We start from the raw sequence: 13937 nt of genomic DNA, 5'->3' as shown, positions 1-13937 counted from the left end.
TTCTATTTTGGGTTGTCTCACCCAGACAAATCAGTAGGAAGCGACGTGATCTGCTCCTTCCATTTATGGAATTCGTAGATCAGCTGTACTAGCTTTGACATGTCAGGGTGTAAGCTGGTAAACATGTCCAATCCACTTCTGCACCCTAAGGCCACAGCTGTGTAGAGCACCAGTCTTTAACCCTTGTGCTATCATAGGCACTTTACCATTGGGAGTTGGGCCATCTAGACCCACTAGACAGTGCTCTGAACCTTTTTTCTTCAATGATTTGTGATCTTCACTGGTGTCCATGGATTACATGAAATCTTTCCACCTTTATCCACCTTTGTCATGGTAGGGAGAACACGTCAATGTAAGGGTGGGGTCATCTAAGATAACACAAGAGTTAAAACAACCCAATTCCAAATGCTGGGACTTCAGGGCCCCTTGGTGGGCAGTCGAGCTGCAGTGGAGACAGGCCGCAGTCGTAACAAAGACAAAAAACACATCACATCATTTTTCTTTTATAATTGGTTTATTGTGGCCCTCTGGCTGATGAAAATAGAAATGTAAAAATAAGAATAAATATAAAATACCATCAAAAGTAAACCCAATTTACACAGAAAAACACAGTTGCTTTGTATATTTCTGTTTTTATTCATGTCAAACAGAAGTATAATTCATATATATTATTTTAAAAAATAACACACAAAATGAATGCAAACCAGTTTCAAATTGTCCTAAAGGGTAAAAGAAGACTAGTGGAAAACAAACCCTTTTTTTTCTGTTAAAGGCTGCAGACCCCAGGTCTAAGATGAAGTTTACACAGGTTTAGGTTTTCTCTTTTTCTTTTTTAGGACCTGAATTCCTGACGCCTAAATAGTAGCCAAAAATGTTTTCCATGTCCTTCCAACTCCTTAAAAGCCACAAAGGTTTTCGGTCAAATGAATAAAACAAGCATAGTTACTGTACTGCAATTCTTTGTTCACTCTCTGTTTGCCTTTTTAGGTTGTTAATCTAAAATTGCAATGATTAAATCTGAGTGTGTTTTGTGAGTAGTCTGCAAAAAGTGGAGTTTAAGAAAAGAAAAAGCAGTGGTGTCTTCATTCTATGGTACAAAAAGTTAGAAAAAGTCGCTTCACACGCTGTCTTACCTTTCTATTCTTTGTACAAAACTAGAGTGGATGTGAAACTCATAATAACCAGGCAGCTAATAGGTTGCTGTTAATTGTTCATTATGCTTTAAACTAATGGGATTGAACATTTCAGAGAAAAGTGTGTGATCTCTAAAGACAAACAGTTTGGTTACAAACCACAGCAAGCAAGTGTTTGTTCCTTTCATAATTGTTGGTAAAACTAATGAATACAAGTGTGTTCAAAGTGAGCATAAGGTGTGTAACACAAAATATAACACATTTTAGAACGAGTTCAAAAATATACAATAAAAATAGGTGTTTCTAAAAGTTTTTAAAAAATTTTTTTTTGCTTTTTTGCTCCACATATTAAAAATAAAACACGTTTTGGTTGAATGTTGCTTTTTTTGGTATATTTTTGTCCCACTTAGATGTTTTTTTTTTGTTAATTTTCCAACACACATAGTTTTCCTTACTTTGGTCAAAATATCTGCATTCACAAACAACCTTAAAAATAATTTTCATTTTGTGTTTATGTCATTCTTAGAGCGTCCACTAGGTGGAGATGTTTCTAAAGTAAACACTGCTCAAATCTATAATAGGCCATAATCAATACACATCCTAGGTTTCAATCCTTTTTTTAAATGCCAACCAGATTTGCTTTTCTTTTTAAATTTAGGTGATTTATGATTAAAAAAACAACAACTAGGTATTTAAATGAAACTAAAAGATCTGAAGCATCAAAAAAAGGAACTAGCACTGGGGTTTGCCCAAAGGTCCTGCATCAGGATGTTTCTAAAAAAATACCAGCCAGTTTCTAAGTTGTTTTTCTTGCCTTCGCCGTGACAGATTAGTTGCCTCGTTGCTTATTTTCCCTGAAATCTGGGAACTGGCATGAATCGGTTGGTCAGACCAGCGTTTGTATTCTGGCAGTGGCGCTCTGATGAGAGGTTCACTGTCTTGATCTGTAGCCTCACAAGGCATAGCCGCTGAAACCACAAGCACAGAGCTACCTCTTTGTGTGTTTTACTTTCATCACAGAGCAGAAGTAGCAGCCCTGCTGCAGAGTTTTGCCTGTCAAATGAATCCACTATTGTGTTTTGTCAGGGAGGATTTTTATGTGGCACAGCCTTTTGCATTTTAAAAACTCTTTTTTTTCCCTTCCGTTGTATTTCTTATTGAGTCAAGTAGCAGTTTACTATTAGTGTGTCACCGTCCAATTCCAGACCATATATACATTAAGATCGAGTGAAAGGGGAAGTTAAGAAACATCAGGAAATGAAATAAGAGAAACATGCTTTTTTCTCCTTTAGAGATACTTAACAGAGAAAACGGGCTTTTTCATTTTAGCGAGTCTATATCTCAGTCTATTATAAAGCTACACATCTGCAGAGGTATCAGCCATAAAAAATATCTAAGCACTAAGATATAAGGAGTTTTGAAAGTGTAGCTAAAAATTTTTGCTTTAAAATCTCTGACAAATTCAGCAACTCCCTGAACCTGAAAGGGATTCAGCAGGTTTAGGAAATGCATGGATGGATGAATTCAGGCTAAAACCAACAAAAACAATGGTTCACTTCTATTTAGCATAAAAATAACAGTAACAAACACAAAGCACTGATGTACTTTTCTACTGAAGCTCCTGCCAGGTTTACGTCAGAGAAAAATCAGCCCAAAGGTTGCAGACCCCTGGTATACTGTGACATTTCTCACACAATATTTGAGTAGTTTGGTTTTATTAAGTTATTTTTTCTCTCTTATTTACTTCAGAATAGTAGCCTAGTCTATGATCAGTGGTGGATTTAAAACATTTCATATGGGGGGGCAGTAGACTTTAATTGGGTGGCAAATGTGATAAGCAGAGAGGAAGGCCATTACAAATGAAAGGGTTAACCATGTTTCATAGTTTTATTATTGTTATTAATAACAACACTGCATTTTTTTTTTTTGCTGAGGTGCCATTACTAACAAAGCTTGCATTAATGATTTCTTAATCTTTGTGAAAATAATAATACTGTTTCAAAAATTGGTTGGGGGCAACTGCCCCCTTCTGCCCCCCTGTAGCTCTGGCCCTGCTCATGGTGGTTAAATGGAGGAACTCCTGCTTCACACGATTCCCTTTTGTTTATTAGCCGTGCGATCATTGAAAATTTGGCCGCACATCTTTTGGTTGGTGTTTTGTCAGGTCTAAAATGGAATAGGAAGAAAAAGAAAAGAAAACTTAAACCGGCACATTAAAAAAGAAAACTTTATTGAAAATGAACAGTTTTACAGAATATATAGACAAGGGCATCCGAAACAAATTAATGAACACACTTTTTTTTTACTCACAATAATAAAAGCAAGGGACATGAAATGACAACAGTGACACATCAAAGTGGGCCCGCCAGAAACGTCATCACTCGCCCACCTTTTCCTCCGCCCACGGCCCCACCCCTTCCTCTCCTGCTCCCCTCCGTGACGTGCAGATAGAAAGCGGGACCAGCCCTCCCGTCGCCATTTTTCCCGTGTCCTGCTTGCGCTTTCTGCTGGCTGAAACAAGCGGGACCCGCTGAAATTAGAGAACGGATATCGCACGGAACCGGCACGCCTGGATCTCTCGCGGGCACTCGAGGAATGCACGCGAGAACTGGAGCGCAGCAGACACGCGGCGGCCGTCATATCATTTTTTGGTGTGAAGACGTGTTGCGAGCCGCCATTTTTCCCCCCCTCAAAAGTCTACTCCGACCCGAGAAAGGGGAGTTAAACACCCCAATTCCGTGACGTCCGCCTTTTTGTGACACCAAGAGGATACAGAGTCGGTATTTTCTTTCTCTACGCTGTCACAATTTTTGTTTTTAGTTGCAAACATGGAGATGGAACGCGCCTGAGGCCACCCTTTCCGTTCTCGTAACTGACACTGACTGAACTGAAGCTAAATAATTGTGAGTTTTCGCGGAAGGCGGAACAACGAGAGGAAGCTTTATTGATCATTTGTTGCTTCAGTTTCCGTCGATGTTCGTCCGTTTCGGGGCCGTTAGCTGCTCGTCACATTATGCTCCCGGGCTGGATCAGCAGGTCGGTCGCAGCCTGTCGCTGAAAACGTCAGGTTGATCTTTTGTTTATTTGTTTTAATCGGGTCCTCGGGCGACGAACGCCCTACCCCGCATCTGCCAAGTACTGCAGCTGGATGCGATAGGCCCGTTTGAATCTAACTTATTCAATAGTTCTCATTTTCTTCTTTATATTAACTTATTTTTTAAAGATTTTTTTTAAAATGTCCGCGTCCCGATTTGACTCGTCTGATCGCTCGGCCTGGTATTTCGGACCAGTGTCGCGACAGGAGGCGCAGAACAGGTTACAGGGGCAGAGACACGGCATGTTTCTGGTGCGAGACTCGTCCACCTGTCCCGGGGACTACGTGCTGTCGGTGTCCGAAAACTCCAAAGTATCTCACTATATCATCAACTCTTTGCCCAGTAAGAGGTTCAAGATAGGAGATCAAGAGTTCGAAAACCTCCCAGCCCTTCTGGAGTTCTACAAAATCCATTACCTGGACACAACAACGCTAATAGAACCAGCATCCAGGTACGATCGTGACGTCTTCCAGCATCCCGGTAGACGACCACTTTCTGTTCTGTTATTCCTCAGCAAATATGTCGTTGAATTAGCATGTTATTGGACAGTTCCTGTTGAGTTTGTTTTAACATTAGCTAAGATGTTCATGAATAACTAGCCTGATCTGTACACAACTGTGTGTGACATTAGGGGGTGTAACAGTTCGATTTGTATCATAATTCATAGTTGCCAACCCGATTCATAGTCGATATTGATTCATTTTGAATGATCCGATCATCCACTGACCTGAAATCAATCCACCATGACATATTTCGCCAAAATTTCAACCAGTTCGACTCAGAGATAAATACTTGGATACTCAACAGTGCAGGTGAAATCTTCCAGATTCCCTGTCTTTCTTGGAAGATAATCAGGTGTAAATTAAATATGTGTACAAACAAACAAACAAGTAAACAACAATTAATGGCAAATGTATTTTAGTCTAACAAAGTTCAGCCCACTTTTGTTTTTCCACATAAGAATAATACAAAGGCCATTTTTAGAACATTCTACCACACTGAATGGTGACGTCTTAGCTAAATTCATAGTAGTTCCTTAAATTGAACTGGAACGATGGACTGATCTTTTTTTATTTTATTTATTTATTTATTTTGCCGCTATCACGTTTGTTGTCCTCTCTCAAGGTCGTTTTTACGTTATAGAAAAATAAACAATCCAAATGGTATTTTCCTGTATCGATTTGAAGGTCATTTTGAAATAATTTAATAATGGTATAGATCAATTCTATTAACAACAGATAAATCGATCTGGAAATCATTTAAGGCAATTGATCGTTACACCCCTGTAGGGTATAGTACATTTGCGTGTGTATTCTAGTGTTTTTACACACTCTTACACACCAAGGCATTAGTGCACTTCATGCAGATGATACCTTTCTTAACCCTTTGACACCGTAACTTTAGCTGCTGTGTTGATGGTCTTGAATTACAGTAACTCTTCAACCGTTTAGGCAATTAACATATGTTCTGAACTATAAGTTGCAGCAGCTAAACAATACATCATAAGGAAGGGGGGAAATCATCTATTAGTCACACTGGAGTTTAAGTCGCACTTTTTAACATAGTACGTGACCAAGAACTAACGTTTAATCTCTAAAGGAGATCATACTAATGGAAAAGATAACAATAATGCACTTATTATCTGCACACTTCACTACAAACTGATGCATGTATAGTGCAAGCATCAGTGCATTTTTAGCCAGTTTTCTCAACTGTAGAATCTGTTGGAATTTTGTTACTTGGGTAAATGGTCCAAGAGTTACAGTAGTTTGAAGAGCATGTGTTGTTTCATGTCTATTAAAGGGTTAACAAGGAACCATTGATACACTCTTCTACGCAAAACATTTCAGTTGGGTCATATCTTTTCAGGTACCCAAGCACTATTGGTGGTCCGGTCCAGTCTATGATTGGTCCAGAGGATAACTTTGAGTACGTGCGGACACTATATGACTTCACTGGTAGTGACGCGGAGGACCTTCCATTCAAGAAAGGGGAGATCCTTATCATTTTGGAAAAGCCAGAGGAACAATGGTGGAGTGCCAAAAATAAAGATGGACGCGTCGGGATGATCCCCGTGCCCTACGTGGAGAAATTGGTACGACCCTCCCCCCATCCTGGCCAGCCTTCCCACGGCTCGCGCAACTCCAACAGCTACGGTATCCCGGAGCCATCCCACTCCCTTGTTAACGCCTATGCCCAGCCCCAGACCTCTCCCCCCATGCCCCCCGGCACACCCGGAGCAGTCATTGCCCCGTTGCCCTCCATGCAGAATGGTCCTGTGTTGGCAAAGGCCATTCAGAAGCGTGTGCCCTGTGCCTACGACAAAACTGCCCTTGCTCTAGAGGTAAGTTCAATCCTTCTTATCTGTCTTTCTATATGTAAATACTCTGTCCTTTTGCATCACCAAAAATTTACTTGGGGAGAGTTTTTTAAAATTTTCAGATTTAAAGAGACTTGTGGGAAAATACACCCCGAATTCATCTGTTTGTCATGAAGCCAGTCACTTTTTTAGGATTGACAACAGCAAAAAATCACGTTCAAATAGACAGGACCACCATTGAGTTAAAATGATGGGTTTATCGGGTCATTGTGTGAAGATTTATTCAAGAAGTGTGTGTGGTTGTATACAAATTTCTTTTCTGATGAGGGTAGTCTGAAAATATGGACACCCTGAGACAGCTGTTGTCTATTCATGTCTATCACATCAGTGGTTTTGCTAGATTTGAAGGTCAGGTGTAACATGCTTATGTCTTCGATTGTTTTCTCTGAACAGGAACAAAAGTTGAAGTTGTGGCAAAGGCTTTGGTTATCTTGGGGTATTTTGGTCTGCATCTTAAAAAAGGGAGCTACTGTGTAGACCTGTCAAAAAGTTAAGTTGTAGATGAGCTTGGAGCTTATCTAAAGTGTTTCTCAGTATTAACACACAGTCCTGGACCACACTTCTAGTAGAATATATTCAGTTTCAACTGTTTTATGATGTAGATTTTTGTCTCACTTAGCAGAAAGTGATAAACATTTGAAAAACTACTTAGGAAATAGATCAGTGGTGATTTCTCGGAGGGGGAAAATAGTCCAACACGGAAGTTAGCTAAATGTTAATTTAGCCTATTGCTCATATTAAAATGTGTCAGCATTTAATAATCATGTTGATTTTGAACACTGTATTTTTAATGGAAGCATGAACAAATAAAAATCCGAAACTGGAAGTACTGAATAAAGACACAAGCAGTAGATTAAACACGTTCTGATAACGTCTCCAGCCTTCTCAATGGAACTATTTTGTAACTGTTGTTTATGTAACATGCAGAAAACTCCCACCACATAGTTACAATCAATATCTTTGTTTATAGCCAATAAAACTGTAAAGGAGATCTATTTTATGCTCTACACCTCTTGTTGTGTGAAACTCCTGTTTGTATCACCGTTGGCTATTAACTCATGACCTGCTGTCGACCTGTTGTTCTGTTTACCGCAGAAATAATGTGGTGAGAATTACAACAGAAGCTTGGAAGCTTTCTGATTGGTTGGATCTTCATGTGGTTTTCTTTAGAATTCTCTGATAGAATAAGAAATAAGATGGTGCCTGCGGTTGATTTAGTCACTTTCTGAACATTTATTTAACTTTATATTAAAATTGCTTTGATGGTAAAATGTTGTGTGAAAATGGAGCATGGCGGAGGCTACCTGGGAGGACTTTGAAATCCTGGAGTGGTCCAGTGTTGACATTCTTTTGACCATCGTAACTCTTGAACTATTTACGCGATTAACACGATTTTTGATGTAATCGTGGAAATGGCATAAGTCAGACTTGTAGAATTCTCTCTCAGAAATGGATTTTCTTACATGAACATATGCTTATGTGATTTCAGAATTGCACACGCCATTGAAATGAAGGAAAAATTCCTAATATTTCCCAGAGAAACAACCATTTTTTCCCCTTATGAAGTCCAAATGCTTCACAGCAAAAATGTGTTGCCTGTTTTGTAGTTCTGTTACTTTCCACATATACACTTTTCATATTGTACTATAACATTTTGGCCAGAATTTTCTAATCGTAACTGTTTAAGGTCAAATAACCATTGTCTGATAATTTATTCAGCATGTAAAGATGCTCAATGTCGTTGACCTGCAGAAACAGAACCAAATCCATGGTTGTATAGAATAGTTCAGAAAGTCCTTCATAGACTAGTTTGAAATATGGTCATGACATGGACACAGATTGTTGCCTAAAGGTTTGTAAAAGATGGAGCACTTGATATAGGCCTGTCCCATTTCTGCCCTCTGGCTCCTGCCCGTCTTGCCCCTCACGTCAAAGGTCAAAGTCTCCCTCTTTAATTTGGAGGGTGAGACTTTTAGGTCCCACTCTCCAAGTCGTTTACTAGGCTTAATAAACGACAACCATGCTAAAACTGAAGGCAGGGTGATGCACAAGTGACAATTCAACTCTGTAGAAAAGCCCTTTTAACAAAAAAACAGTTTTTTTTGGGGTGAATTTCGATTTTATTCTCCATCTATAATTTTACCCAAACTAACAAACGTCTTACCCACTTTAAAAAACTTTGATAAAAATGGCTCTTTTTTGGGTTTATTTTAGGGCTTTTTGTGTGCTAAAAAGCTTCAGCTATTTGCTCTTTTTATCATTATATTTTTGGAAGCAATAAGAAAGGAGGAGTAGAGAGAAGTTTTGAACCAGTGGTGGCAGCTTGTGTATTGGTGTCAGCTCTTATAAATAGACAAATGCAAAATAGAGGCAGCAACACAGTCGGCACCAATGTTAGGTCAGTTGATGAAAAACACATGAAGACGGGGAACCAAACAGGGCAGCGAGTGTGTGAGAGCTCCCAGAAGGAAGCTGGAAATGAGTGTGGAAGGAAATCAACAGTTTGCGTCAATTTCTATCTCCATCAAGGAAGCTTTTTTTTCAGGAGCAACAAAGTATTCCATTCCTAGATTACACTATTTAAAAAAAAAAAAAAAATTTGAAATGAATAAAGTGTAAACTTGTACATTTTTTTTTCTACTGTAAACTGGGGCTTCCTTTGCCCCAACTGTGACATTTTTGCCCTATTTTCTTACCTTGTTGGGGGAGGGGATGTTTTCGTCACCCCCTGGCTTGTCTATTTTATCAGCATTGGTAATACATGATCTTGAATGAAGTTTTTAAGTCCTGTGTCTTAATGAAGGCAATTAATTATGAGCTAAAGGTTTGGGTTAAGTTTATTAGCTACAGTTGTGAGTTTTATCAGTTTGGGTTTTAGCAACAACAACAAAAAGATAGTGTTTCAAAAAACTAGGCTGCTTTACATTTAGATTTTTCTAAGGAACTTTATTGAAATGACAATGCAAAATAGAATAGTAATGAAACTAAATCTCCACTGATGTTTTTAAATGTTGCCGTTTTGACTATTTTTTCCTCAGATGGTTAACACATGAAACTTGTGTGTGTAGAATATACCTTAAATCTGTCGCCATCTCTTTGGAAGTGGGTCACATGTGCTGACCCAACCCCTTTTATTCACTCTGCTGTATACAAACTCTCCAGCCTCTGTTATTTTTGCCTTAAGCTGCACAGCAGCTAACGAGAATCCGAACATGAAGCTTTTCTGTGTTTTCCTTTCAGTTTGACTCATTTATCTCCTACTTGTTTAGTTCTGACAGCACATACCTTATTCTGTTGCATCATGTCTTTCCTCCCATCAGCCTCTGTTTTGGGAAGAAGTCATAGCTCGCAGCCTAATAACATTTTTTTTTGTGTCATTATTGTCTTGTTGCTCACGTTAGGGGAAACTGCACAAAGCATGTAGAACTGAACTTCGTTTCTTTGAAGTAAGATGATTGGATGGATTTTTTTGTTTGGTTTTTGTCGTTTGATGCCACGGACATGTGACATGCTTTTAACCCACGGCATTCACACTTGACAAGCAGGGAGGGGCTACTTTTTCAACTGTTTACTAGCACTTATCCGCAACCTAAAGTTGGAAGAGGTTTGTTGGGCATGAACAGTTTGGCACTTCCTTGACTTAAACGGGACGCCATCCAATACGTCACTGCCAAATCCGAATCCCTGATTGGCCGAAGTTCGACGTTGTTTTACCTTCAATGGCCGCCCGCACGTATGTGGAGCCTGAAAGCGGTCTCAAAAATATTGCGTAGCTATGCGTGATTTTTGCTCACGGAAGCCCAGATGTGGATTTACGCACATTTCCATTGACTTTTCATTGGATGAGGCCACTTGAATGTTTGTTGCAGAGGGCAGTGTGAGCGTAGCTTGACAGTTTTTCAGGCTAAAGCTTTAGTTTCATTCTTCTTATTCCAGCTTTATGTCTTTGTTGTTAACCTGTCCTTTTATTTCTATGCTCCTATGTTCATAATTTGGACTGTGGGACCGGGTGTAGCTAAATGATGCTAAAGCTAAAGAGGGGATGTGTTCAAACTTTCAGTTTCCCTTTAATGTTGTCACCAGGGCTGCATGTTGTGAGAAAAATGAACACAATAAAGCTCCATTCGATTGGTCAACGGTCTCCCTGTGCCTGTCCCCAGCCCAGATAAAATACAGGGTTGTGTCTGGAAGGGCAAACTCTTTGACAAACCACCTGTGCTAAGTAGAGAAAACTGATTGGCTGTGGCCACCCCCTAAAGCTAGAGCTGTGACGGTTTGGGATTTTTGATCACCGCGGTGATGAGCAGCACGAGTCATGGTGTTGGGACTCTTGCCCCCCCAAAAAACACAAAATCCTCTGGCGGGCGGCCGCGTCGCACACTCAAGAATGCAAGTTGTAATGGAAATGAATACAATGGAAATTCCCCCAGAAGACCTTGAAGTTTGAACACAGAACTCGCAGAAAAAGTTAATAATTAGCAAAGATGAATGTGTGAATGTGTTTATCATAGTTCAAATCACGCACCATATGCAGAACTTTCAAAAAAGAATTTAAAAAAGAGGAACGTGCAGTGATGAGTCATCAACGCAGCGATCATCTCATCACCGCGGTGATACGGTTACCGTCACACCCAAAACTAAAGCACATGTGTCAAACTCAAGGCCTGGGGGCCAAATGTGGCCCTCCATGTCATTTTATGTGGCCCGCGAGAGCATAAAAGTTTTTAATTTCGTAGAATAATAAATAGAAATTGGAGTGCATTTATTCATATCTAGGGGGAATTGAACTTGAAATATCAGATTGGGTAACTATACATTAAGGCTTAAACACTGTCCATATAACCTAACCTGACAGAATCAAATGTAAAAGGATTTATGTTAGAGTAACAAGCAAACATGTTTTCTATGCAACTGTAATTGTCACTTTAAAAAGTTATAATAAACAAATGAGTCATTTGACATTAAGTTACATTACATTTAGTTACATGTATAAGTCATATCTGGCCCTTTGAGGACAGCCACTCTGCTGACGTGGCCCTCGGTGAAAATGAGTTTGGACCCCCCCCCCCGGTTTAAAGGAATATGTCTAAAGATCAACGCCGTGCGGGTTCATCCGATTGGTCAAATGGGATTTATTTGATTTGTTAGAAACTTCAAGCTGCCATGAGATTGTCTTGCATGTATGTAAACATTTAAAGTAACAATTTCTTGCTGGTTATGCTGTCTTTTGGGATATCGGCTGATAACACTTTTAAAGCGCTTCTTTTGTACTTATGTCATGTGATCAAGCCCAACTGAGGTGGACGTGGAGGTCTTGCAGCGTAGTCATTGGTTGCTTCTCTCTCCTCACAGGTCGGCGACATGGTCAAAGTTCTACGGATGAACATCAGCGGTCAGTGGGAGGGCGAGGTGAACGGACGCAGGGGGCACTTTCCCTTCACTCATGTCAAAATCGTAGACCCGCTGAACCCGGACGAGGGGGACTGACGCGACCCTGGATGCCCCACCTGTCCCGCCAGCGTCACAGTAACGAGCTTGTCTGCTTGATGTGGGGCGGGGGGTTAGCCAGCTGTCACCGGGCTTTTAAAGAGTTTACAGCTGTGGTCTCAAATGTGACCCTCCTTCCTCAGCTCCCGTTTTCAGGTTTTAGTTCCAGGCTGGGCAGTTTATCTCCTCCTCTTCATCAGTCTCTTTTTATTTCCACATGACAGTGCATCAGACTGAAAGTTGTATGGAAACGTCCATGTGTAGTTTTTAACAATTTAGACCATGCTTTTGAAAAATCAAGATATGGAAAATAATCTGGATTTGGTAGGAAACAAAATCGATGAGGAACAAGCCAGCCATTATTTCTCCAATCCTTCTAGTCGCCGTTGAAGCGGAGCCATCCGCAGACACGCACACATCATTGGTCGGATTCTTCCAATGGTTTCTGCCTCCACCTTCCTGATGGGGCGTGGCACGGCCGGGGTGGCGGTTCATCTGATCGGTGCCATAAGATCAACCTCTTCCTCTTCGTCTGTTGGAGGGCGGACTCTGAATTCTGTCGGTACCGATGGCGTCTGATGATTTTTCTTTCTTTTTTTCCTTCTTCTTTACCGATAAAGCTTAAAGGTTATAAAGTTCTTCGTGCTAACGGCTTTCAGCTCTAAAAGACTTTGAACACGCCGCATAGGAGTGCCAATTTGAATAAGATTTCAAATAGCAATGTATTTGCCAAAAACATCTGACTACTATCGAAACAAAAGATATGGTTTAGCGTTTCATCTTGACTTTAAGTGTTAACCTCTTTAAACATTTGGTCCGGTTTTATTTACGTCCAAAAAACCATGAAAACTCCTAATTCTGCCATAATGCCCCCTTCCTCCTCCTCCTCCTTAGCCGTTCACTCAAGTTGTGCAGCTTAAGTTGTTTTTCTTTTCTGTTTCATGTGTTTTTTTTTTGTCCTGCTTTTAAGTGGATTATTTCAAAATGACTATTGTTAAAAATCAAAAAGGACATTAAAAAAATCAAATAAAGGGAATTCCAAATGCCTGCTGGTTGCCTCTGTGCATGACCTCTTGGCCGGGGAGTTGGTCAAATGCTGCTTTTTAAAATTTATCTCTTCATTAAATAAAAGATTTATCTTTTTTTTTTCATCCTAGCTGGGTTCTGTTTGTCAGGATTTAATGAATTCTAATTAAGCAATACAACTTAGTTTTTATTTTTATTTCCATATTTCTGGTCTTGCTTCTGATTTTTTGTTTTGTTTTGTATTGGCATTAACAGTATTACTGTTCTTCTATTTTAGGAAAACCTGTCTTGTACTTCAGAATTGAAAATTGTGCCTTTTTAATTTCTTACACTATGTAACATGTGTTAATATTTCCCATGGTTCTTACCTCTGCCGGTATTGACCCTGTATGTACAGAGCAAGTAAATAAAATTTACGTCTACTTCTTTAAACCGCGTTCCTCGTCTGTCCGCGGGGCAGGAGGAGGGGGCGGGGCCCGTTTGTGGAGCGCGCCGCGGGGCGGCCCCTCTGTTTTCCGACAGCTCCACTTCTGGAGTCTGCTGCGCCCAGGAGAAGGGAAGCAATTAATGCATTTTAATGAAGTGCTAAGAAAAGAACGTCAGCTGACCCCGAAGAGATGCGGAACAGAAAAACTTTTGAAGGGCAGTTTCCGTGTGTTCAGCACTTTTCAGCTAATTCTATTCCTCTTGGACTATTTAAAACTATGTATAAATTAAAGTGATTCCTTCCTCCTCCCTCTGTTATGACTGCCTTTCTACAGGAACATTGATTTGTTGTGACACATTTTTAGGAACTTTTCTGCTATTCCTGGCAAC

General features: G+C 40.1%; 1 protein-coding gene across 1 annotated transcript; it reads left to right on the top strand.

Moving 5' to 3' along the window:
* The first annotated feature begins 3502 nt into the window (after positions 1-3502).
* On the top strand, positions 3503-13553 carry crkl (CRK like proto-oncogene, adaptor protein). Its single transcript, XM_004074855.5, has 3 exons — positions 3503-4679; positions 6098-6572; positions 11961-13553. Exons 1-3 carry the CDS (start codon positions 4369-4371, stop codon positions 12093-12095), a joined length of 921 nt encoding a protein of 306 aa, XP_004074903.1. The 5' UTR covers positions 3503-4368; the 3' UTR covers positions 12096-13553.
* The last annotated feature ends 384 nt before the right edge of the window (positions 13554-13937 follow it).

This window comes from Oryzias latipes, chromosome 12, assembly GCF_053564925.1.
Source record: "Oryzias latipes strain Hd-rR chromosome 12, Olatipes_Hd-rR_3.1".
Classification (NCBI taxonomy): domain Eukaryota; kingdom Metazoa; phylum Chordata; class Actinopteri; order Beloniformes; family Adrianichthyidae; genus Oryzias; species Oryzias latipes.
Note: the sequence above shows the minus strand (reverse complement) of the source record. Positions and strands in the feature narration are given on the sequence as shown.